This window comes from Gorilla gorilla, chromosome 5 (assembly GCF_029281585.2).
Source record: "Gorilla gorilla gorilla isolate KB3781 chromosome 5, NHGRI_mGorGor1-v2.1_pri, whole genome shotgun sequence".
In the NCBI taxonomy this organism is placed as follows: Eukaryota; Metazoa; Chordata; class Mammalia; order Primates; family Hominidae; genus Gorilla; species Gorilla gorilla.
Genome location: NC_073229.2, coordinates 167,956,574 through 167,982,197, shown reverse-complemented (window position 1 = coordinate 167,982,197; position 25,624 = coordinate 167,956,574). Strand labels below are relative to the sequence as shown.

Here is a 25,624-nt window from a genome sequence, read left to right as displayed (position 1 = left end):
AGCAATCTCCCTGCCTCAGCCTACCAAGTGGCTGGGACTATAGGTACGCCACCAGGCTTGGCTAACTTTTTAAATTATTTGTAGAGTGAGGGTCTTGGTATGTTGCCCAGGCTGGTCTCAAACTTCTGGACTCAGGCAATCTTCCTGCTTTGGCCTCACAAAGCACTGGGGTTATAGGCAGGAACCACTGTGCCAGCAAAACTTCCTTCCACCTATCAAAGAACTTTTTAGGATGCAGTTTGAATCAGGTATAACAAAACCAATTCTTTCTGAAGGCTGTGAATTTGGAGACCCTCTAACGATATAAGGATTGAAAACTGGTTCTGAGTATGTCCCTGTGGTTGAAGTAGAGTCTTCCCAGAAGTATGTAACGCTTAGGACACATTTATCAGTCGTGGATTTTTTTCCCCATTAAGCAAATAGTGAATTGTCAATCTAGTAATCAGTTTGCCTGAGGTTTTAAAATCTGTTTTCTTAGTATCTGTTTCTACAAGCCCGGGAATTAAATATGGATATTAAATCAAAGTCAAAATAATACTTTTGTGATACATTTAATTATATTTTATAATTATTAAGATAATCTATATGTACTTGGTATTAAAGCACTTACAATTTAAAAAAAACTGGAATATTGTAGAATCTGACTTATTAGCCATGCAATTCCAATTTAAACTATGTAACTAATTTTAGAGTTGTAAAATTAAAGAGTATAAGAACATTTCTACATTTGTAAATAATACTGAAATGTCTAAGAAAAGTAGATTTACTGCATATATAATGCATTAGATTTAAAAGTGTTGTTAAATGCTTGTTATAGTCACATTTGGGCATTTGAAATGATTATACAGAAAATAAAATCTGCCAAATTTATATATGCTATTTCAAGAAAAACTTTAAAGAAACTATAATGGAATAGCTGGAGAAGACATTTGCATTGTTCCCAGAAGGATGAGTTGGATATTAACACACAAAGAGCTCCAGTTGGAGGGAATGGCTTAATCAAAGTTGTGATTTGCAAAGAGTGCATCACATACTTGGGGAACAATGAGTTTCATTTGATTTGGTCCAAGTGTGAAATAAAGGGAGTATAATCTGGAACTGTGGCATGTGGTTAGACTATAGATGTTTTTTTTTTGAGACAGGGTCTCGCTTTGCAGTGGGGAGGTCTCAGCTTACTGTAACCTCCGCCTCCTGGGTTCAAGCAATTCTCGAGCCTCAGCCTCCTAAGTAGTTGGGACTACAGGTGCACACCACCACACCTGGCTAATTTTTGTATTTTTGGTAGAGACAGGGTTTCACCATGTTGGCCAGGCTGGTCTTGAACTCCTTGGCACAAGGGATCCACCGGCCTTGGCCTCCCAAAGTGCTGGTATTACAGGCTCGAGCCACTGTGCCTGGCTGTAACTACAGCTCTTGAGGGCTAGATTAAAGCACCTGGGAGTTATTCAGCAGGTACTGGACAATTCTAAGCAGGAATTATATAAGAGTGTGCTTTAGGAAGACTAATGCCATTTGGGCACGGTGGCTCATGCCAGTGATCCCAGTACTTTGGGAGGTTGAGGTGGGAGGATTGCTTGAGTCCAGGAGTTCAAAACTAGCTGGGACAACAAAGAGAGCCCCATCTCTACAAAAAATACAAAAAACAAAAAAAAAAGAATTAGCCAGGCATGGTGGAGCATGCCTGTAGTCCCAGCTATTTTGGAGGCTGAGGCAGGAGGACGGCTTGAGCCCCGGAGTTCCAGGATGCCGTGAGCCATGACTGTGCCACTGTACTCCAGCCTGTGTGACAGAGCAAGACTCTGTCTCCAAAAAAAAAAACAAAAAAACAAAAAAAACCCAAAAAAACCACACACAAAAAAACAAGCACTGACTGTGGGAAAAGATTTTGCAGCTCAGTTTGCTGCATACTGCTACCTGAAAAATTAGAGGCAAATTCTTGCCTTATGTTAAATACCCCCTTCTCTAGTTTGTCTGACATGGGACAACCAAGGTCAAAAAGTCCATCCAAAATCAAATCATTGAGTAGACAAGCACTGAAAATGCTACTTCTCTCTTCCCTATGATATTCATCTAATTTCAAAAAGCTAACATCTGCAGCTTTTTTTAAAATTCAAATCCTTAGAAATGGTGTCTCTTTTTAACAAAAGAGCAAAAAAATCTTCACACGAACTTTAGGTTCTTAGCCTTTCTCTAGATTTTACGTGTTCCACTATTAGCGACCACCCTTTAAAGATCAAAGAGTTTAAAATTCACAAACTAAGTGAGGACGTGGGTGTCTGTGGGCAGCAGTGCTCATAGCAGCAACTCCATGCAGAAGTTTGAATTGAGGCTCATGACTAGTTCCTTTGTTTTTCTATTTTTATTTTTTATAGAGATGGGGTTTCACTGTGTTGCCCAGGCTGGTCTCAAACTCTTGGGCTCAAGCAGCCTTCCCGCCTTGGCCTCCCAAAGTGCTGGAATTACAGTCATGAGCCACTGCACCTGGCCTTTTAAAATTTGTTTCAATTTTTTAATTTTTATTTTTTCATTGAATAGTTAAATCACAATAAATCAGAGGTCACCATAGCATTGTGTAAAATGAAAAATTGCCCATTTCTTACCTCCATTGGGTTTTAGACAGTAATGTTTCTATGTAGAACTTGGTTTTGTCTGAGAAAGAAATAGAATTGCAACAACTACTACGCCTGCCTTGAAGATGTACCTCTCGTTTTCAATAGCATACTTCGGAAAATTTTTCAAATCTACTTTTAAATTTTTTGGTTCCAATCTTCTGGTCTTCTGTCTAGGATACCAGCAAGCACATTGCTTTCAAGTTTCCCCTTACATCTTTGACCTTGTCCTGGAGTGCGGGGAGGTAAAGTTACTATTTGTAACTGATGCTGAAAATCACAAAAAGTATATTCCAATTCTTTTCATGGTCAAAATATGCTCCCAACCTCACTCCTTGCTTGTAATACATTAAATAGCAAGCATAATGAGGAAGTCTGTTTATTTTCTATGTTATAAACTCTAAATGGACTATCTTTTATGTTTACATATAATAATGGCAATAAAAACATCAATATCAAATACCTCAGACATAAAGATAGCAAGTTAAAAAAATACTGGAAGTTTCTATTAAGAGCAGTAATTCTTTAGACAGACATTTTAAATAAAAAGTACAAGGCCTTACATGTCTCAAGACCTTACATACAAAGAGGTGTTAAAAACTTAGGTGAAGCTGAAATAACAGGCAATTAGGGAAGTTGTCTTACTCTTTTTTCTTTTTTCATTTAAAAAGGCTGAGCACTATCCAAATATAATAGAAACTGGAACAAACTAAAACTGGGGATTTCCCAATGATTTTATTGAGGTAACTTTTCCCAATTTTATACATATATGCATTTATATATACTTAGGAAAGCTAAACAATGTTCTAAGGCACTTGGAATTGTGCACAGCAAAGTATCCTCTAATATTATACAACTAAATAGAGCAGAATTTTGCTTTTTAAATAACACAAACACCAGTACGGAATTAAAAAAGGGAATACATAGTCTTTCTTTCAGGTTACAATAGTGGAATACAAGTACATATGTGTGTATACTTGTAGATATTTATACCCACATACTATAATACAGTACAGATAAGAACAACAACAAAAGAGAAACTGTCATGTTAATCAGTGTACAGTTCCAGTTATTTACACTCACAGATATTACACCTGTGTAATACGTAGAACTAGATCACTCACTGGAAATCAGAAAGCATTCAGTCAGTCTGATAATGATCACAGTTTACCGTTGTTATCACTTTAACTGAAGTGTGAAATAACAAAAGAATCCATATAGTCCATTATTTAAAAATCCCTGTTACACAGAAAAAAAAAAAAAAAAAGAAACTCATTTGAATTTTTAATAGGTCCTAAATCTGGTGAAATTGGTGTAAATGTTTTGAACACACTGGCACATTTCTAAGCCACAGAAGAAATGTTTTTTTTAAAAAAAAGAAAAAGAAATATTAGTCCCTATATTTTAAGGGATGAAAGTGGTTTGACCCTTGAATCATTCTGATTATTTCTGAAGGCGAGTTAGCCCTGCAGTGGCAACTTCTCATTGTGGAGGCTCTCTAAACAACATAATGACATAGTCAAACTATAACAAAAGTATCCAGTAAGGGAAAAGCCCCTCCTCCCCCGAGTTGGCAAGTGGCACAAATATTATTGGCATTTTCATATACCATAAAACTGACCTGAGGGTAGAGTGGCATTCTGCCTTATTTGCTCTTTTTAATTTATTCTTAAAAAAAAAATACTGCTATTTAAAAAGATAAGAATTCTTAAGCACCATCTAAAAGCTTACAATATAACCACCTTTATTGACTCTGCATTACTCGGCCTCAAAAACAATTTAGAAACTTTAATGTTTTAAAAAATTATAGTGGCTAAGTTAATTCCATTCTGCTAGCCACAATTCATCCAAGTAATGTCAAGACATATTTGCCATTCAGTTTTGGTGATAAAAAGCGACAAAGGGAATATGTTTCTGTATTGTTAGTACAGTTTAATAATGTTTCACCTGAGTAAAACTCATCTTGTTTTGTGTGTGACCATCACTGAAGTATGAACAATAGGCATGCAATCCACAGTTAATCCACATTTTCATCATGATGCAGCATTCACAAATCTTATTAGAAAACTTGAATCGCATGACTACATTTATACAGGGGAAATTCAAGCATTTGTGTGTGAATTAAATGCTTCGTTGATAGGATAAGCAGGTGATTCATTTGGAACTTATGGGATGCAGCATAACCAGGTGAAATCTAATGGTGATTTATTTCCAAAGATCACCAGGTTTGTTCAAGTGCATTGTTAGTCTGTGTTTGTGTTTAACCCATGCAACAATCCTCATGACAGTAACAAGGATTATGACCAATAATGTGGTTCTAAAGAAAAGTTGTAAGGCAAAAAAAAAAAAAAAAATCTTTCTTCATGTATGATCTCTCCTTTAAGTATATATATATAGGGACTAGGCCAAGTCCCCATGCCCGCTGAATGGCCAAGGCTGCCCAGTAACCTCCTCCCTGAAGAACAGCTGCACTGAGACAAAGGCTCGAAAAATGAAGGGAGAAAAACCATTCAGGGCCCAAAGAAATGCAAGGCAGCAGAGACAATGTTTGAGGATAGGCACTTTTTCTCCCTGTGTCCTCAAATAGCAGTAGACAGTGGCATTCAGGGGAGGTGATACCAACCTCCCAGGGACGGCATTTGAACCTGGGGGAATGCTTTTTATTCTTGGTGTTTACAATGACTGAGAATGCTACTGACATTTAGTCAGCAGGGGCCTGGGATATTAAACATCTGGCAATGCATGGGATGATTCTACACAGCAAAGACCTACCCAGCTCCAAATGCCAAGAGTATCCCCACTGAGAAACACAGACCAACAGTGCTTCGCTCATATGTGCAGCTGTGCTAGCAATGCGACAAGCTAAATGACATTTTTTGTGTGTGCAGTAAATCCTAGCATGGCTAAAAAATGACCCATCCTTATAGGGTTGGCTTTAGGTGGGAATAGCTGCCACAGGATCCTCCATTTCTTTGCCAGAAATTTTACAACATATACAATAGGATTTTAAAATTTGGGATGATACTGTCTTCAAAAAAGCCTTGGTGGGTAGGTTCCAGCTGCTTTCTAGAAATGCTAATGGTGCTTTGCATTTCCATACATAGCTTAAGCTTAATGATTACAAAAAGGAAATTGGAAGTGAAAATGGGAATGATTTGAGGGTACTCTACCTCTCTCCCCACCACCTCTTGGTCACTGCCTGCCTTTACAGTAGAGCCCAGTGCTACTTCTTTGAAACCTGGGTTTGAACTAACTGGGCATGTACTTTCTCTAGAAAGATGTTCCTATTAATTTGGTGATTACTCTGTCATTGCTTTTCCCTGGAGGACATACTTTATTTTATTTTATTCATTATTACTATTATTATTATTTTGAGATGGAGTCTTGCTCTGTCTCCCAGGCTGGAGTGGAGTGGCACCATCTGGGCCCACTGCAACCTCCACCTCCCGGGTTTAAGCGATTTCCCTGCCTCAGCCTCCCAAGTAGCTGGGATTACAGGCACAAGCCACCATGCCCAGATACTTTTTTTTTTTGTATTTTCAGTAGAGACAGGGTTTCACCATGTTGGCCAGGCTGGTCTCGAACTCCTGACCTCAACTGATCCACCCGCCTTGGCCTCCCAAAGTGCTGGTATTACAGGTGTGAGCCACCGCACCCAGCCAATATAGGACATATTTTAGTTATATAAGTTCATTCTGCTTTGTCCAGTAAAGCAATGTAATCTATCCTACCAGTAAGTAGAGACTACCTACACAGTAGTGAAAGATCTAGCCATTTCAAGAGGCCAAGGGACAATTCTGTAAATAAATTGCATCTAAGTAGTTCCTTACTACTCACAACATGCTCTAATAGTGTGAAGAAATTAATTCTTATCCCAAAGAGTATACTTTTCCTAGTAATGATAGGCTTCATATAATTGGAATTTAAGAATGCTTTAACAATTCTACCATACTCAGGGGTAAATGACATGAATTCATATATATTGTACTAGTTTAATTTCATACCACCTACTCTGAGGAAGATTTCTTGCTCTGTTTGAAATTTGCAGCAAGGGGCACTTAAAAATAATAACAGACTGAAGAAATTTTTGGGCAGGAAAGGAAGAAAGTTTTCATTATTAAGTGTGGACATACTCCTCTGTGGTAGACAAGACTACTCTTTTCTATTGTGAATACAGTATGATTTTTGAAAGTTGTGTCTGTCTGATTCTATGAAGCATAAATAAAATGCCTGTTTTGTGTTAATATGGTACATATCAGAATATGCAATGTTAATGCAAATTTTTCCTCTTTTAAGTGTAAGCTACTGTATATATAATATACATATATATATATATATTTTTTTTTAATGCCAACGCAGCCCTGAATTAATTGCAGGCTGTAAAACTGGACCTTTTTTGACTCAGGTTTTAAGGACTCATCTCTTATTTTCAGTAGTTGGTGACTTTTGAAGGGTGTATTGAATTCCTTTATTTCCTTAAATATATTTTCCCTTCAATTTCAGAACTTCCTACTAACAGAATATATTTACTAATATTAGAGAAAGATAAAGGGCTACTCTCATTATGCTACTAAACAATATGAAGATGAAACCAGAAAGTCAGTTTTTCTGGGTAAAGCAGAGACAGATGTGTTTGCTTTTTCTCCATGTAAAATAGCTGTTCAAATGCCAAAATGGTTCTCTATTACAGATTTCAGTTAAGTAATTTAAGGAATTATAGCTAACATGTGAAAGTGCAAGACACTTCACATAACACAGGAAATTATCAGGCAAGCTGCCTTAAATGAATGCTGACTACCAGAGAACTATTTTGTCAGACTGATTGGTAATGACCATGAAGATTCTGATCAAGCTTGCTGAGCATCTTCTTAATACCCTAATATTAATGTTTTATTCTCCAATAAAAAAAACTAAAATGGTCACTTTGGTTTCTACATCTGTCTAGTTCTTTCCTGCCTGGGATCTTCCTGGAGATGGGTTTGTTTTCTTCCTTAATCATATCTTGGGAACTCAGGAAAACCCACTTACTTCCTCCATGTCAGCCTAATGTCAAACTTTAAATAGCCAAAAACCTGGAATTGTGTTACAACAAAAGAAATCCAATTCCCACACACTTTTATTTTTCCTATACAGCATATGCTTACTGGTTGGATTGCTGAAACGCTGGTGGTGGACAGAGGTGCCTATGCATGGAGGGTGGGCCAGACCTCTGCATCCCTTTAGGGCCCCCCGGTAGGAGACCTCTGGCTGGGTGGCCGGTGGGGATATGTCTCGTCTCTGCTCTACTAAAATAGAACCATATTCTGCAAAATACAGCTTAGCTCATATCCTTTAATTCTTTACACAGCTTTTTACTCAAGCCATCATTCTAATAAAATAATTGGTGATTCTGATTACCTAAACAGTAGACTAGCAGTGGCTAATTTTTTTTTTTTTTTACTTTTAAACTTGTCTCTAACTTAAAAAATTTTTTCTAAATGTATCGATTAGTGTAAAGAAAAAGTATGAGTAGTTAATAAATCTGACCTATTATACAAGAAAAGCAATTTTGAAATACCGGATTTTCATTTTTTGTACTAAGTGTATCTCATTGTAGGCAATAAAAAATTGCATCACAGGCATCAAAAGTGGGAAAAAATTGTTCCTTTTATCAACCAAATAGAAACTTTCAATAACGTACTTTGAGTGATAAAATGGTGATGTCTTACATTTACCATTATAGAGAGGTCTTGTAGTTAGAAATTTAAAAAGTGTTTAAAGATGATTAAGCATAGACAATTAAAAGAGACATTATATCTCTTGGTATTTTTCTCAAGACACTAAAATAATAAAATAAAAATATAATTAAGGAAAAGCATGACTTTGGGAAAAAAAAAATCACAAGTTAATTTTTATGGCTGGATTGAAACACTATAAAACAGACAAAACCTCAGCCAGAGACAGACACCTGGGCATGCAGAAACATTTTTTCAAAGCAAAAAATTTGTCTTATCCTATTAGTGAAATGACAACAGACTCTAGGTGTATTTTATTAATGCACAGAGTCTAACAAGAGGTGCAGTAATGCTGGTTACTTTTCCTAATTCTAACATGGTCCTGGCTTTTTATAATAGGCCAACTGGCATTAACATTTTTTATTTTTAAATAAAATGATCTGATTTCAAGTGGTTCTTTAAAACACCAATGAATGGCAGGATCTACATTTATTCACCAGGTTAAATGCTTACTTTTCGGTTGAAATAGAAAATTACAGTCTTGAACCAGAAACATCTTAGAAAATTGTAGTCCGAACTCTGAGAATAAAATAAACTCTATTTGGTTCTTGTTTTGTTATTCATTTCATGTGTTTTTAATTAAAGGGGCACAAAGCAATTGTGAAGAACAATGAAATGCAAGGTGGTATTTACATATGGTCATATGTATTTGGGAGCAGAAGTCATAGTGTGCCTGTGACTCCATGGAAAATAGCAACACAATAATAGAGAGTTTCTTAATGTAAACAATACAGACTGTAGGCTCATAGGGAAAACTTCCACTACTTTAACCTCACTGATTCTTTTGCATTGACAGCAAATACTGTACTGTATTTATGGGTGCCATCTGCAGATTCTTAAAATACAAGATGAGGATTTCCTCACACACAACTTAGTGGGAACTTTCCATGTTCTGTTAAGCCTTTGGGTGTTTTTTTGATCTGTGTGCTTTTTTTTTTTAAATAGCAGCAATCCAACTTTAAAAAAATGCAGCACTAAAAAAATAACTAGTCCTTATTCCCATGCAGGACTAACTGCAGGCAGCACATTTGTATCTTGCTTAAGTTTCAACTTTGGAGTCAAGTTTTTATTACAGGTGTCATGATTGTCAATACTGTCTTCTCTAGGTGAAGTATGGTTGCTTTGACTTTGGATCTAATCAAGATAGGGAAAGATCAAAAGATTTATTTCTGAAGCTTGCTACAGTTTTCTAGGGTCACATTACATCTGACTTTATTCCCAGTCCTCTTATCCTGTGAAGGCTGGTACACTAGGAAAGGAATATTTAAAAATGTCAAGTGTGCATAGCTAATGCTACTTAAAAGCATGCAACAAAATTTGGGTAAGCATGCTTGTTAAGAGTCAGTAGAAGCTCTTGCATTTAAGAAAAAGATGCATGAAAACATTCAGACTTATTTCTGGCAACTGGATTCACTGGCACAACATAAAATAATGGTACTATACTGTACCAACATAATGGTGAAACAAGAGTATTCTCCGATCAAGTCTTTGAGGAATCCACATCGGGAGGTTAAATTCCTAAATCCCTTAATAAGTTCTCAGCTACCGAATAACTACTTCAAAAATACATTTATGCTTCAATTTTCTCTTTTCTTCATTAACATAATGAAATATTTCTCTTTCTTTCTGATTTCCAACTCCCACCCCTTTTCAGTGCCCAGCAATTTTAATCTACATTTTTCTTTCACCCGCATTATAAAATTTGGCTTTCTGGTAACAGGGAGCCAGCGATTGTCTTCTGCTCATCTTCTTTGATTAAAGCTTCTGATGAAGAATATCCACGGTGTCTCTTACCATCGCTGTGCATTCTGGGCAGCAAGAGTCACTGCATCCTTCCTTTTGCTTGTTGGAGCCATCTGGGCCACACAGGTGAGGAGCACTTCCCAGCCAAGCTGAGTCACACACTTCCTTCACCACAAGTTAAATGGAAACACACACATTCAAATCCCAGTGCAATATCAGGTTTTCAGGAAGCAGGGCTTCCCCCAAAGATGATCAGTCTCTGTTTCCAAAGAGTCTCACTCTTCGTTATGGACGATGAAACCTGGAGTAAGAAATAGAAACTATGAGCCTGTGGCCTAGGAGCACATTCTGCATGCAGTGAGCTGAATAAGGCGTGGTCATGTTTACAATGAAAAGGTACCCCAGATATCCCCCAACTGAATTACTGTTTACAGATTGCTGTCATAACAAAATACTGTTACAAATATTATTAAGGAAAGCATATATAAACGCTTTCCTTATATATATGTTTATATATAAGCATATAAGGAAACCTTATATAAAAGATGCTGGTTATAGTATTCAGGTTACACAGCAACCAAGACAGAAAACATCACTATTCTTGAGCATCGTGCTCTAACCTTTATCAAGCAGAGGGAGATGTTTCACAAAGGGATTTCGGTACACCTGGTCTGTATTATAAAAGCACAGCAACAAATAGACACTTTTTCATTAGCTTCAGCCTCTTATCATCTCCTGCTGACGACTCCAAATCTACTTTCTACACTTGAATTTCCAAAAGCCCACAGGGCGCTTCCCCCAAGATGTTCCACAGGTATATACTAAGCATGTCCACAACTATACAAAGCTTTCCTTGTTAACCTGCCTTTGCACTTTGTCTTATTTAATATTCTATCTTTAAAAATATTTTTTGTCTAGAAACCTCAGATTAGCAATTCATTTTCTCCCTCATCCAGCATTTCCTATTTGTCACCAAGTCCTGCCTCAACTGCCTGTCTTGGAATCATTAAAGTGCCATCTTTTGCTGGCACTACTTTTACGGTATGCTTGTTAGCCAGCCAGCTGGCTTCCTTTCCCTCCTTGTGAGTTCCTGAACATTCCTCGCATTTTTGTAGCCCGGTGCTTTTGAACATGCTGTTCACTAATACTGCAATTCCTTCCCTTCATTTCCTATCTATGTTTTCATTTTCAAGATCAAGGTCAAAAGTTATCTTCTCCATAAAGCCTTAAGTGATCAAGCTCTTCAGCCTACTTCTGCAATTCCACATTTATGCAACTCTGCCTAGCATTTCACTCTGTCTTCTACAGTCGAATGCTCATCTGCTCTGGTCAGCCAGTCTCCTAATTGGTTTCCCTGTCCCAGGCTCTCTCCATCAAATCTATGCTCCTCACTGTTGCTCGCACTATCCTTAAAAATACTGGTTCCATCATTTCAGTTCTTGGGGTTTTTTAAATCTTTTTTATTTTTAATTAGATATGGGGGTCTCGCTATGTTACCTAGGCTGGTCTTGAACTCCTGGTCTCAAGCGATTTGCCCACCTTTGCCTTCCACAGTGCTGTGATTGCAGGTACGAGCCACTGCGCCCAACCCAGTTCTTTCTCAAAAGGATCGTATTGTTCCCCATTACCTACAAAATAAAATTTAAGCTGGGCATGGTAGCATACACCTGTAATCCCAGCTGCTTGGGAGGTTGAGGTGGGAGGACAGCCTTGAGTCCAGGAGTTCAAGACAAGTCTGGGCACATAGTAAGACCCTGTCCCTTAAAAAAATTAAAATAAGAAAGCCAACAAAATAAAATTTAAACTTCCTGGAGTAGCAAGTAAGGCTTTTCAGAAAGTGGCCCAACTCATGGTTCTACCTGTATCTCTATCACTGCTTCCAAATACTCTCCATTTCAATCACTTGCCCCAAAAAGGCTTTTGCGCTAATGCCCTTTCCTCTACCTACTTTTTGCGGGGTGGGTTGGGGGGAGCTCCAGAGGGGGACAGGGTTTCACTCCTATTGCCCAGACTGGAGTGCAGTGGTGCGATCTCAGCTCACTGCAGCTTCAACCTCCTGGGCTCAGGTGATTCTCCCATCTCAGCATCCAAGTAGCTGAAACTACAAGCATGCACCACCATGCCCAGCTAATATTTGTATTTTTAGTAGAAATGGGGTTTTGCTATGTTGCCCAGGCTGTTCTCAAACTCCTGCACTCAAGCAATCTGTCCTCGGCCTCCCAGAGTGCTGCGATTACAGATTTGATCCACCACACCTGGCCTACTCTTTCTTCTACCTTTATCTCTCTTACCATCTGCGCTTTATGCAGTCTCACTCTGTGAGTTCTCCAGACTCTTTTCTCCACTGCTCAGGGAAGCACTAATTGCTCTCTTTCCTGTGTTCCCATAACCTTTGGCTTATGCCAGTTATTGCTTACATTATATAATCTTTGGATACATGTGCCTTTGCAATTGGATCATGAGAAGCTGAGGAAGGAAATGTTCTTATCCATTTTTACGTACTCATTGAATACAATCTCTGGCACGTGATAGTACTTACTAAACGTCACTGTGTTGAATACAAGCATTACAAAATGAAAAACTGAAAAATAAGAGCAGGTGAAATGAGATGGGCCACGAATTGATAACTGAAGAGCTGCTAGTTGGATACAAGGGACTTATGTTACTTCTGTGTTTGACAAAAGTCAAAAGAAAAATAAGATATACCAAGCTTTACAAAACTGGTAGGCAATTTATTACTAAAGCAGGAATGTGTCCACTTTGAGTTCTGTTCTTAGTCTATCCCTGACTGTAACCTTGGGCAGATGTGAGGACCGCCATGCCTGCATTTGATACACAGAGGCAACATCACTCTTTCACTTTTTCGAGGGCCAGGTCAAGGGCCCTGTTGCCTCGTGCAGCCTCAGGACATTGTTCCCTGCATCCCAGCCACTTTGGCTCCAGCCTTGGCGCAAAGGGCCCCAGATACAGCTCAGGCTTCTGCTTCAGAGGGTGCAAGCTGAAAGCCTTGACAGCTTCTACATGATGTTAAGCCTGCAGATGCACAGAATGCAAAAGTGATGGAAGCTTCAGACACTCCACCTAGATTTCAGGGGATACATGGAAAAGCCTGGGTGTCCAGGCAGAAGCCTACTGGAAGGGCACAGCCCCCACAGAGAACCTCTACTAGGGCAGTGTGGAAGGGAAATGAGGAGTTGGGGATTCCACAAAGGGTCTCTGCTGGGGCATTGCCTAGTGGAACTGTGAAAAGGAAGTCACTGTCCTCCAGACCCCAGAATGGTAGATCCACTGGCAGCTTGCACCCTGTGCCTGGAAAAGCCACAGACATTCAACACCAGCCTGTGAGATCAGCCTGGGGGCTGCACCTTGCAAATCCACAGGGGTAAAGCTGCCCACTTACACCAGAGTGCCCAGGACATGGGACATGGAGTCAGAGGAGATTATTTTGGAGCTTTATGATTTAACAACTGCCTTGTTGGGTTTTGAACTTGCATGGGGCCTGTAGCCACCTTCTTTTGTCTGATTTCTCCCTTTGGGAACGGGAATGTTTACCCAGTGTAGATCCCCACCATATCTTGGAAATAACTTACTTGTTTTTTATTTTACAGGATCATAGGTGGAAAGGATTTGCCTTTTTTCAGATGAGATTTTGAACTTTTGAGTTAATGCTGGAATGAATTAAGACATTGGGGGACTGTTGGGAAAGCATTTTGAAATGTGAGAAGGACATGAGATTTGGGAGCAGCCAGGGTCAAAATGATATAGTTTGGATATTTGTCCCTGCCAAATCTCATGTTGGAATATAATCCCCAATGCTGGAGGTGGGGCCGGGAGGTGTTTGGGTCCTGGGGGTGGATCCCTATGGCTTGGTACTGTCTTTGTGATGGTGAGTGACTTCTCACGAGGTCTGGTTTAAAAGTGTGGGGCACTTCTCCTCCACTCTTGCTCCCATTCTTGCCATGTGATGTGCCTGCTCCCGCTTCGCTTTCTGCCGTGATTGGAGGCTTTCTGAGGCCTCCCCAGAAGCAGATGCTGCTATGCTTCCTGTACAGCCTGCAGAACTGTGAGCCAATTAAACCTGTTTTCTTATAAATTACCCAGTCTCAGGTATTTCTTTATAGCAGTCAAGAATGGCCTAATACAGTCTGTGAGGGTGTTTTCAGGGACTGGCTTGTGAGTCTGAGTGGACTAGGTAGGGAAGATCTTCCCTCAGTGTCGGTGGCCACAGCCAATCTGCCAGAGAGCCAGAGAGGACAAAAACAGAGAAAAGGAGACTATGTCAATCTATCTACTGGAGCTGGGATACATGCTCTTCCTCTCTTGTCCTTGAACAACAACTCCAGGCTCCCCACCCTTTGTACTCCAGAACTTACACCAGTACTCCCCACTGCCTCGAGCTCTCAGGCCTCCAGCCTTGGACTGAGCCAGGCTACCAGCATCCCAGGGTCTCCAGGTTGCCGACAGCCTGTTCTGGGACTTCTCAGCATCCATTATCATGTGAGCCAACTGCCCTAATAAATCCCCTCTCATATATCTATATACATATATCTTATTGGTTTTGTTTCTCTGGAGAACTCAGACAGATACAGACCCCTTTCTTGGCCATCGGATCTATACCCACCCCTGTCCTACTACCTTTTCTTCATAGTCCTTAGCACTATCTGAAATGCTCATGTGTATTTATTGTTGACTTGGTAATAGTTTGCTTCTCTACTGGAACATAACCACCTGAGGACCTTATGAGACAGGTCCTAAACTCTCAGGGTCCAGAACACAATCTGGCTCACTAGGGATGTGCTCAATAACTATTTGTTGAATGCATAAGTCACTGAACACATATACACAGGGGTATCTAGGAAGTTATTTGTTAGCTCTATAAATAATTCTATATGACTGAGGAGTCCAGTCAGAAGCCCCTAAACTTAATTACAAGTAAATGTATACTAATATACAATAACCCACCTGACAGGACATTCCAAAATGTTTTCTAGGAAGAGTCAACCACAACCTGAAGCAAAATATGGAAGTTCTATAAAAATATTTCAGAGTAACTGAAAACCTCTTAAATCAAATATTTTATATACAATGTGAAAGGCAAATTGATATGGTTTGGCTGTGTCCCCACCCAAACCTCACCTTGAATTGTAATCTCATAATCCCCACATGTTGTGGGAGGTAATTGAATCAGGCAAGTGGTTTCCCCCATGCTGTTCTCGTGACAGTGAGTACTCACGAGATCTGATGGGGCTTCTCCCTGCACTCGGCACTCATTCTCTCTCCTGCTGCCCTGTGAAGAGGTGCCTTCTGCCAAGATTGCAGGTTTCCTGAGACCTCCCCAGCCACATGGAACTGTGAGTCAATTAAATCTCTTTCCTTTATAAATTACCCAGTCTTGGGTATGTCCTTATAACAGCATGAGAATGGACTAATACACAGATAATAATAACAATCCTAATATAATACTTACCGGAGCTTACAAGTCCAAGTGCTATGCATCTATTTCCTGATTTAATCCCAAAAACAATCTTATGATGAAAGTACTCCTATATCATCTTTGTACAGATGTGGAAACTGAGGCATGGGGATGCTAACTCATTTGCCCAAGGCAGAGAGAGACAGCTGGTAAGTGGATGCGCTATGCTCCAGACTCTGTCTTCCTAACCTACATTTCAGTATGAGATCAAAACATGTCTTCATCTGTACTTCCATTCGAAGGGGTGATTTTCTGGTGTTCTCTGGGTAGCATGGAATAGAAAAGGTGATCATCTGAATTTCTACCTCTGTCCATTTTAATCAAATTTTATTTAAAATTTTTATTGATTATTTTATTATATTTTTTAATTGACACATAATAATTGTTCATATTTATGGGGTACAGAGTGATATTTTGATGGCATAAAATGTGTAATGATCAAACTAGCAAATCAATCATCCTACACATTTATCATTTCTTTGTGTCAGAAACATTCAAAATTCTCTTCTAGCTTTTTGAACATATGCAATAAATTATTAACTATAGTCCCCCTACAGTGCTATAGAACACTAGAACTTATTCCACCCATCTAGCTGTATCTGTTAACCAACTGCACCCTATCTCCTTTCCCTACCCTCTTTATCTTCTGATAACCACTAGTCTACTCTCTACTTCAATGAGATCAACTTTTTAGCTTCTACGTGTAAGTGAGAATGTGTGGTGTTTATCTTTCTGTGCCTGCCTTATTTCACATAACATAATATCCTCCAGGTTCATCCATGCTGGTGTAAATGACAGAATTTCATTCTTTCTTGTGGCTGAGTAGTATTCCATTGTGTATGTATACCACAATTTCATTATCCATTCAAGTTCTGATCAATTTTGACCAGAGAAAAATCCTGTTCCACCTTCTCAGGTCACACTTTGATTGCTACAGTCTATTCTCAAACTTTTCACAATGACTTGAAGAGCCCATCCAGTGATATCCCAAACTAGCAGCCGCATCTCCCTCTGAGCAGGGCACACCAGCATTGTCCATACTCCAGAAAGGGAGCAGCAACCCAGGGAGCCCTGACAACACAGTGCATTGTACCTCCAGGACCCTCACACCATGAGCTACCAAAGGCCTATCTTTCTTAGGTTCAGCTTTTCTAAAAATTAGTTAAAAGCTCATCTAACTTAGCAATTATTTAGCCCTCGCCAAATCTGCTGGGCTTTGCGTACCAAACATTCCACAGTGTCCTAATCTTCAGATGTTCATCTAATCTTGAATTCAAGGGGCAAGGATAAGGAAACCTGATGTTTTCTCTCTCCATTGGTAATGTCTATGGGATGAAGAAGGTAAATGAAATTTTGGGTTGGATAACAAAGGGAGTAGTCAATGGACCAGAAGAGATAATCTTCTTTTTTGGGGGGTGGGGGGGACACCGTCTCACTCTGTCACACAGTCTGGAGTGCAGTGGCATGATCTCGGCTCACTGCAACCCCTGCCTCCTGGATTCAAGAGATTCTCCTGCCTCAGCCTCCCAAGTAGCTGGGAATACAGGCACTCGCCACCACACTTGGCTAATTTTTGTATTTTTTGTAGAGACAGCATTGTGCCATGTTGACCAGGCTGGTCTTGAACTCCTGGCCTCAAGCGATCCTCCCGCCTCAGCCTCCCAAAGTGCTGGGATTACAGGCATGAGCCACCGCACCCGGCCAGAAGAGATAATCTTTGAAAGCCCAATATTGTCCTGGAAAGTATTCTGTATTTAATTTTCAAAAATAACTGAGGACAGTGTAAGATTTTTTTTTTTTTTCCTGCACACACCATTTGCCCATGGATCCCAGTACACAGTGAATTCCACAGTCTAGATTGCATTGGAAGGTCACAGGCCACCAACACAGCTTCAAGGGCTGGCTAGGAAAAGAAGGTGACCAATTGATACCTTGCGTGCAATAATGTGCTCACAAAGCCAGAGGTCAGAACTATGACCTCTCTTTAGATAGATTGCCCAGATTCGGTAAAAAGTAACAACCAGAAGGAAAACAAAAGCCATATATTTTTCTGCTCTATCCAATCTGAAAATGACACTTTTATCCTGTTTAAATTACTCAGCTTATCTTCAAATTCAGCTCTAAAACGCTGTGGTTAGAGGTACTGAAAATGCAAAATAGTCTTCAGTTTGTTATTTCTCGGTAGTTTGCTATTTCTCGGTAGTTTGCATTCATTTTAAGGTAGGAGAAGTTCAGCTTTACGTCTTGAGAAGTTTGTCTATGTGACAGCATGATAGTTTTGGCTTTAGGCTTCAAGTTGGTGGAGCAATAAATAGATTTACTGTGCCGTAAGGATACTGAAGCCTTTTGTCCACCCTCTTTTCAGAACTTTCCTGAGACTCCAATCTAAAGTCATACATATTTTCTTCTTTCTTTTAAAACTGCAATACATTTTTTCTTATTTTCATACTGTTGAGAGGGAGGGAATGGGGGAAAAGCTATTTTTAAGTTATGGAATTCAGATAAAGAAAATGATTTCAATAAAGGCGGTTCCTTTATAATTTAATTTTAAAAAATTATTCATCTTCCTATAAATTGTTTTTTTTTTTTTTTTGAGACAGAGTCTTGCTCTTTTGCCTAGGCTAGTGTGCAGTGGTGCAATCTTGGTTCACTGCAGCCTCCACCTCCCGGGTTCAAGTGATTCTCCTGCCTTAGCCTCCAGAGTAGCTGGGAATACAGGCATGCACCACCATGCCCGGCTAATTTTTGTATTTTTAGTAGAGACAGGGTTCACCATGTTGGCCAGGCTGGTCTTGAACCCCTGACCTCAGGTGATCCACCTACCTCGGCCTCCCAAAGTGTTGGGATTACAGGCATGAGCCACTGCGCCCAGCCCTTCCTGTAAATTTATTCACATAACATAAAATATATAATTACTCACAAAGGTAAAATATTACTTTCCTGTACTTCCCTACTTGATAGATATAAAACTCCTAAATAATTCATTCCCCTTTTCTTTAAAAGAGTTTCATTGTCATGCCACCTATACTTATTATTTTTAAATTTTATTTATTTATTTATTTATTTTAAAGAGACAGGGTTTGGCTTTGTCATACGGCTGGAGTGCAGTGGCCGGATCATAGCTCACTGCTGCCTGGAACTCTGGGGCTCAGGGGATCCTCCTGTACATACGCTTATGTTAAACAAAGGAAGAGGCTCTCTTAAATTACAGCTCCTTGTTCTACCTGAGAGGCTAGACCACACACTGGCTGGGCTCTTATCATTCCCAATACTGAGCCTTGCTTTCAACTCTGGTAGTAGTTAAAGCAGCATTTTGCAACTCTTTTAATTTCTGTCCAGGTAGCAAGTAAATGGAGTATCCATGAAAGGCAGTGCCACTACAAAAGCAGCCTTTCCATTCCTCGGTGGAGGACCCCTTATTAATTTTCATTGCAGTTTCAAGTATAGTTCCTGTGATGTCATATTTTGATAAGCATATCTAGAAGCTGAAAGAGTGGTTTACTTTAACCGTAAACCCACATAGGATAGTAACACCTCAAAAAAGTATAGAATGAGATCATTGCTTTAAAAAATACTTATATGGGCCGGCGGCGGTGGCTCACGCCTGTAATCCCAGCACTTTGGGAGGCCGAGGCGGGCGGATCACGAGGTCAGGAGATTGGGACCATCCTGGCTAACACGGTGAAATCCCGTCTCTACTAAAAATACAAAAAATCAGCCAGGCGTAGTGGCGGGCGCCTGTAGTCCCAGCTATTTGGGAGGCTGAGGCAGGAGAATGGCGTGAACCGAGGAGGCGGAGCTTGCAGTGAGCCGAGATGGCGCCACTGCACTCCAGCCTGGGCGACAGAGCGAGACTCCGTCTCAAAAAAAAAAAAAAAAAAAAAAAAAAAGTGTGTATGTCTATGTGTCATACCTGACACATAGACCCCTGAATAACATGGGTTTGAACTGCATGAGTCCACTTATAATTGGATGTTCTTCCACCTCTGCCACCCCTGAAACAGCAAGACCAACCCCCTCCTTCTCCTCAGCCTATTCAACATGAAGACGATGAGGATGAAGACCTTTATGATTATCCAATTCCACTTAATGAATAGTAAATATGTTTTCTCTTCCTTATGATTTATTATTATTATTATTATTATTATTATTATTATTATTATTTTCGAGACAGATTCTCACTCTGTTGCCCAGGCGATCTCAGCTTACTTCAACCTCCACCTTCCAGGTTCAAGCAATTCTTGTGCCTCGGCCTACCAAGTAGCTGGGATTACGGATGTGTACCACCACAACCAGCTAATTTTTGTATTGTTAGGAGAGACAGGGATTCTCCATGTTGGCCAAGCTCGTCTCGAACTCCTGACCTCATGTGATCCTCTGGCCACGGCCTCCCAAAGTACTGGGATTACAGGCGTGAGCCACTGTGCCTGGACTCCTTATGATTTTTAAAGTAACATTTTCTTTCCTGTAGCCTACTTTACTGGTAAGAACATAGTAGATAACACATGTAACATACAAAATATGTGTTGATTGACTATGTTATCAGTAAGGATTCCAGTCACCAGTAGGTTTTAGTAGTTAAGTTTTGGAAGAATCAAAAGTTATACGTGTATTTTTGACTGTGAGTGGGGATCAGTGCCCCTAACACCCAGGTTGTTCAAGGGTCATTGTATGTGAATATCTCAGTCTCAACATGAGAAAACTTCTCAACATTAAGAAACTTCTCAACATGAAGAAAAACTTCTTACCATTAAGAAAATTTGAAAAGTAGAGAAAAGAAAAAAAGATTACTATAACCCCACTCTAGAATTAAGCACTAAGAATTTTTGAAGTTATTTCCTAATCTTTATTTCCAGGCATCTGAATTTTTTTTTTTTTTTTTTTTTTTAGGCGGAGTCTCGCTCTGTTGCCCATGCTGGAGTGCAGTGGTGCCATCTCGGCTCACTGCAAGCTCCGCCTCCCGGGTTCACGCCATTCTCCCGCCTCAGCCTCTGGAGTAGCTGGCACTACAGGTGCCCACCACCACGCCAGCTATTTTTTTGTATTTTTAGTAGAGATGGGGTTTCACCGTGTTAGCCAGGATGATCTCAATCTCCTGACCTCGTGATCCACCGACCTCAGCCTCCCAAAGTGCTGGGATTACAGGCGTGAGCCACCGCACCCGGCTGCATCTGAATTTTAAATAAAATATACTGCTGCTACAGTTAGTCAATATCCTGACTTTCCCACTTGACATTATGCCAATGATCTCTTGAGGCTCATTTTAACTCTAAGAGCCTCAATTCAATGATTCTATGAGTCTTCAGTAAGACTCCTTAATATAAGAAGTAAATAATTTACAAGCTGATACAAATATGAAACTACTTTGTATACTCCAAAAATGTCATCATTTACAAAATGAGAAGTTTATTTTTAAAAAGCGATATTCTCTCTTGATAACAAATCTGATACATGTTAACACTTTCTCTGTTGGGAAAACAGATAATAAATATCCAGAGGAAAATTAAAATTACTCAAAATCTTACTGCTCAGCTGTAACTACTTTACAGTTTAGAACTTAAGTAAAATTTGACCTTTCATGCAATTTATCTTTAGAATTTAGAGAGTTATTTTATATTGTAGAAATTCCATTTACTATGGAAAAGGAAGTGGCTTTTGTTTGCCATGTTGGTCTCCTTCGAGAATGCAACGATCCTATCTAATGATCTATCACCCTCAAATGGACTTTTTGGTTTTGAACAGTGGGCTGACTGGGCACTGTTGAGGGGTAGAAAATGCAGAATGTGGCCAGACAAGCAGCAAGGTCTAAGCAACTGAGGTTAGGGCTTGGTACCTATAGGGCCACAGGATGACTTCTTGTGGGGACCATTTGTCCCTACCTTTCTTGCCCTAGAATCCATTCCAATTCCAGGGCACCATCTGGAAAATACTGGGAGAAACTGGGAGAATTAGATGAAAGAGTAGAGCACCACAGTTCTTCATCACTACAGACCAAATATGTCATGGAATGTATTCCATGACAGAAGTATCAGAGGTACCCCCTCAGTGCACAAGACGTGGAAGTGTCACAATTAATATTAGTGCCAACACATTAGTCAAGAAAAGCCACCACGACGTAATCTTCATTTACAGAAACAAGGACTTAGAGAATGGATCCTTTATTTTTTCTTTTAAATGTTTGTTTTTGACTAGGTAATACATTCATAATGTTTCAAAAATTCAAAAGGTTCAAAAGGGTGAGTTGTGAGAAGTCTCCCTCCCATACCTGCCCTTGGCCACCAGCTTGTGTCTCTCTCTCTGGAGATAGAGAAGCAAAGGAAGCTATATACAGAAGTGGGTCTTTCCATTGTACACCAGTACATCACTGTGTTGGAAATGGCCTCTAGATAAAGAGGTGCCCGAGAAGAGGAGTCAGCCCATTTATTAACCACCCCAAATCTGCAAGGAGTTCACAGACTGAGGTTTTGAAGGGAAGCCTTATTTGGTATAAGGAGACAATGTCTCATGCTAATAAGAGGAAAGGAGAGCTGCTGTGTATCTAGGTTGCATTGAAAGGGCAAGGTAATGATTCATAAGGTGTTTATTTTCCCCAAGAGAGGCTGGTACTAAGAGTACCACCACCTTTTTTATGGAACAATTTGCTAAATGTAAAACTGGATCATGTTTTTGTATTATTTTTATTAGAAAGAGTAGTGATTACCAGAACTTTTTCCCCTTAAAAGAATTACTGAAAACAGCTTGAAAATCATAAGCATTATTTTTATGTCTTGGAGCCAAACTATATCCCTACTGGAATATATCTCGAATGATGTCATAAGTTAATGGAAAAATAGCAGTAACATTTGCTTTACTGCCAAGGTTTAAGAATACTTAAGCAAGGCATATTTATTTTGGTGATATGAATATTTAATTTTTCCTTATCTGGAAAGGTATTAAAGAGTGTTAATCAATTTATGTTTTGGAGAACTTTTAAAATTTACCCTTGATATCAGCTGTTACTCTTCCCTGAAAGCTTATATATTTGCATCTGTTTATATTTACATAAGCAATAAAAATATCAATAGACTTTTATGAAATACAAGAAGCATATACTAAATTTCTCTAGATGAGTAAATAAAAAAAATAGCCAATAGAATTTTGAGGGTGAAAAAATGCCCCATCAAATATAAAAGTACACTACAAATCTATCCAAATTAAACAGTAGGATATAGACAGGGATAGACAAACAGCTCATTAGAACATAGTAAGCAATCCAGAAATTGACCGATGTGTATATTAAAAGAGAATTTCACATCCACAGGGAAAAAAGTGGCATTGAGAGAATCGACTACTGACTTAGAAAAAAGTAAAGTTAGTTTACTTTCTGAATCATACACACAAATAAATGCACCTCTCCGAAGCATAGATAACAGGTAAAAATAATAGTTTTATACTCTTGGCCTCCATCCATAAGACACAAAACAATGAAGTAAAACATAACAATACAGATAGATTTGAATATACAAAAATTTAAACAAAATGCCATTAAAAAGTTTAAAAGTTAACAACAAATTGGAAAAAATATTGCAACATATGCAATAAAGGGCTGATATCCATGATATCTAAGAAGATGTTACCAATCCATATAAAAGACAAACAACTACCCAAAAAACTGATCACATAATTTTTTTTTTTTTGAGACAGGGTCTCACTTTGTCACCCAGGCTGGAGTGCAGTGGTGTAGCCATGCCTCACTGCAGCCTCAATTTCCTGGGCTCAGGTGATTCTCTCACCTCAGCCACCCAAGTAGCTGAGACTACATGCAAGTGCCACCACGCTAAGCTAATTTTTAAAATTTTTTCTAGAGATGGGGTCTCACTATGTTGACCAGGCTGGTAGAGAACTCCTGGGCTAAGCAATCCTCCTGCCTCAGCTGGTCAGAAGTTTTGGATAGTCAAATCAAATAATAAAAAATAAGTGATCCATAAAGGTATGTTAAGATGCCCAATCTAATAGAAATCAATGAAATGGGGTATTATTGTTCATCCTTTAGAATATAAACCTCTCAACCACATGAGTAGTGAGTAGACTAGGCATGCTCTTAAACTGTAGATCTGTAAACTAAGTGCTCTTTTTGGAGGATAATGGAATAGTTTATTCCAAAATGCAAAATGTATATGCCCAGAAACCTAGCAAATCCACTTATGGGACTACCACAGAAATACTGGCATGTGTGAACAAAGATATATGCATAAAGAAAGTCAAGGCAACATTGTTTTAATAATGAAAAACTGAAAACTCCATAAACATCCATCAACAGTGTAATTGTTCAATAACTTTTTGGCATATTATCTATGAAATGTCAGTCATTCAAATGAAATATATATATACACAAATATATACATAATTTTTTTTTTCGAGACAGGATCTCTCTCTGTTGCCTAGGCTGGAGTGCAGTGGTGTGATCTGGGCTCACTGCCACCTCTGCCTCCTGGGATCAAGTGATCCTCCCACCTCAGCCTACCAAGTAGCTGGGACTACAGCTGTGAGCCACTATGCCCAGCTAATTTTTGTATTTTTAGTAGAGACAGGGTTTGCTATGTTGTCCAGGCTGGTCTCGAACTCCTGAGCTCAATAGATCTGCCCACCTCGGCCTCCCCAAGTGCTGGGATTACAGGCCTGAGCCACTGCATCCAGCTGAATGAGATATATATTATTATAGAAAGATTTCTTAGATGCTGTGTTTATGTGTGAGAGAGGGTACATATAAATGCATACATGTACATACACATATTTTATATATATATATACACACATACACACATTTATAAATGCATGGAAAAACATCTAAAAGGATCTATATCAAGCTTTTACTAGTGGATACCTGTGAGAACAGAAATGAGGTTGGGAAAGGAGTGAAGGGTTTTCATTTATACTTAATAGAATTTTGTATTGCTTGAATGCTTAATTAGAATATATTATTTTTGTACATACAAATACATATATAAAAAAGAAGCCAGGTGCAGTGGCTCATGCCTGTAATTACAACACTTTGGTAGACTGAGCTGGGAGGATCGCTTGAGCTCAGGACTTCAAGACCAGCCTGGGCAACATAGCAAGACCTCATCTCTACTAAACAAACAAACAAACAAACAAACAAAAAAACAAAAAATACCGCCACAAAAACAAAATGACCCTTACTTCTCCCTGTACTCCAATTTTATTGTGCTTCTTCATATAGAGTACAACAGAACAGAAAGAACCTCTTTTAGTATAAATATTTATTTTTCATAAAATGAGAACTTCCATAAAAATGTACTTTTAAAATTTGATTCCTTTTGACTGTAATTTATTCTTTATATCATGCTATCAAATGAAGATAAGGCTATCAGATACTCCAACTTCTAGGAAAACTATGCAGAAGCAAAACAATCCCGAATGATAATGTATGGGTTGAGTGCAGTCACTGCAGCTCAGGGGTCAGGACTCAACTGCACCAAGCACTCTATCTTCCCCGTTGCCTGGAGGCCCCAGCCAGCATGATGTCACTCAAAATATTCCACCTTTTAATAATCAACTCTACTTCAGAAGAGCAACTACAGGTGTCACATTTTAGCATACATTTTTCCCGACCCTAGAAGTGGAAGGGAGAAAAGAGGGGGACAAAAATGTCTGGCTTGACAGGGACATGTTGTTGGTCTCAGAGTAGATTATGATAGAATAAAGCCCTCAAATAGATAAAAATCCATTCAGGATGTTGGAACGTTCTACATGTATATAAAAACAAATGATATAGGAGGAAATATAAAAATAAAGAAGAAGTACATTCAGCTCTTGGTGTCTGCAGGGGATTCATTCCAGGACCCCTTCAGATACCAAAATCCATGGATTCCTCAAGTCCCTGATATAAAATGGTGTAGAATTTACATACAACCTACACCCATCCTCCTGTATACTTTAAATAATCTTTAGATTACTTATACTACCTAATACAATGTAAATGCTGTATAAATAGCTATTATACAGTATCGTTTTATGATCTGTGT

At 39.1% G+C, this 25,624-nt stretch overlaps 1 protein-coding gene across 6 annotated transcripts in view; it reads right to left on the bottom strand.

Annotated features, from left to right (window-relative positions):
* Positions 1-3,325: 3,325 nt before the first annotated feature.
* Positions 3,326-25,624, bottom strand: part of PHACTR2 (phosphatase and actin regulator 2) — a 292,400-nt gene continuing 270,101 nt past the window's right edge. For all 6 annotated transcript variants that reach the window (XM_055391372.1, XM_055391371.2, XM_019029804.3 and 3 more), the window contains one exon: positions 3,326-10,427. In XM_055391372.1, the coding sequence (XP_055247347.1) occupies positions 10,412-10,427 (16 nt within the window). In that variant the 3' untranslated portion in view covers positions 3,326-10,411. The remainder of the gene's footprint in view (positions 10,428-25,624) is intronic.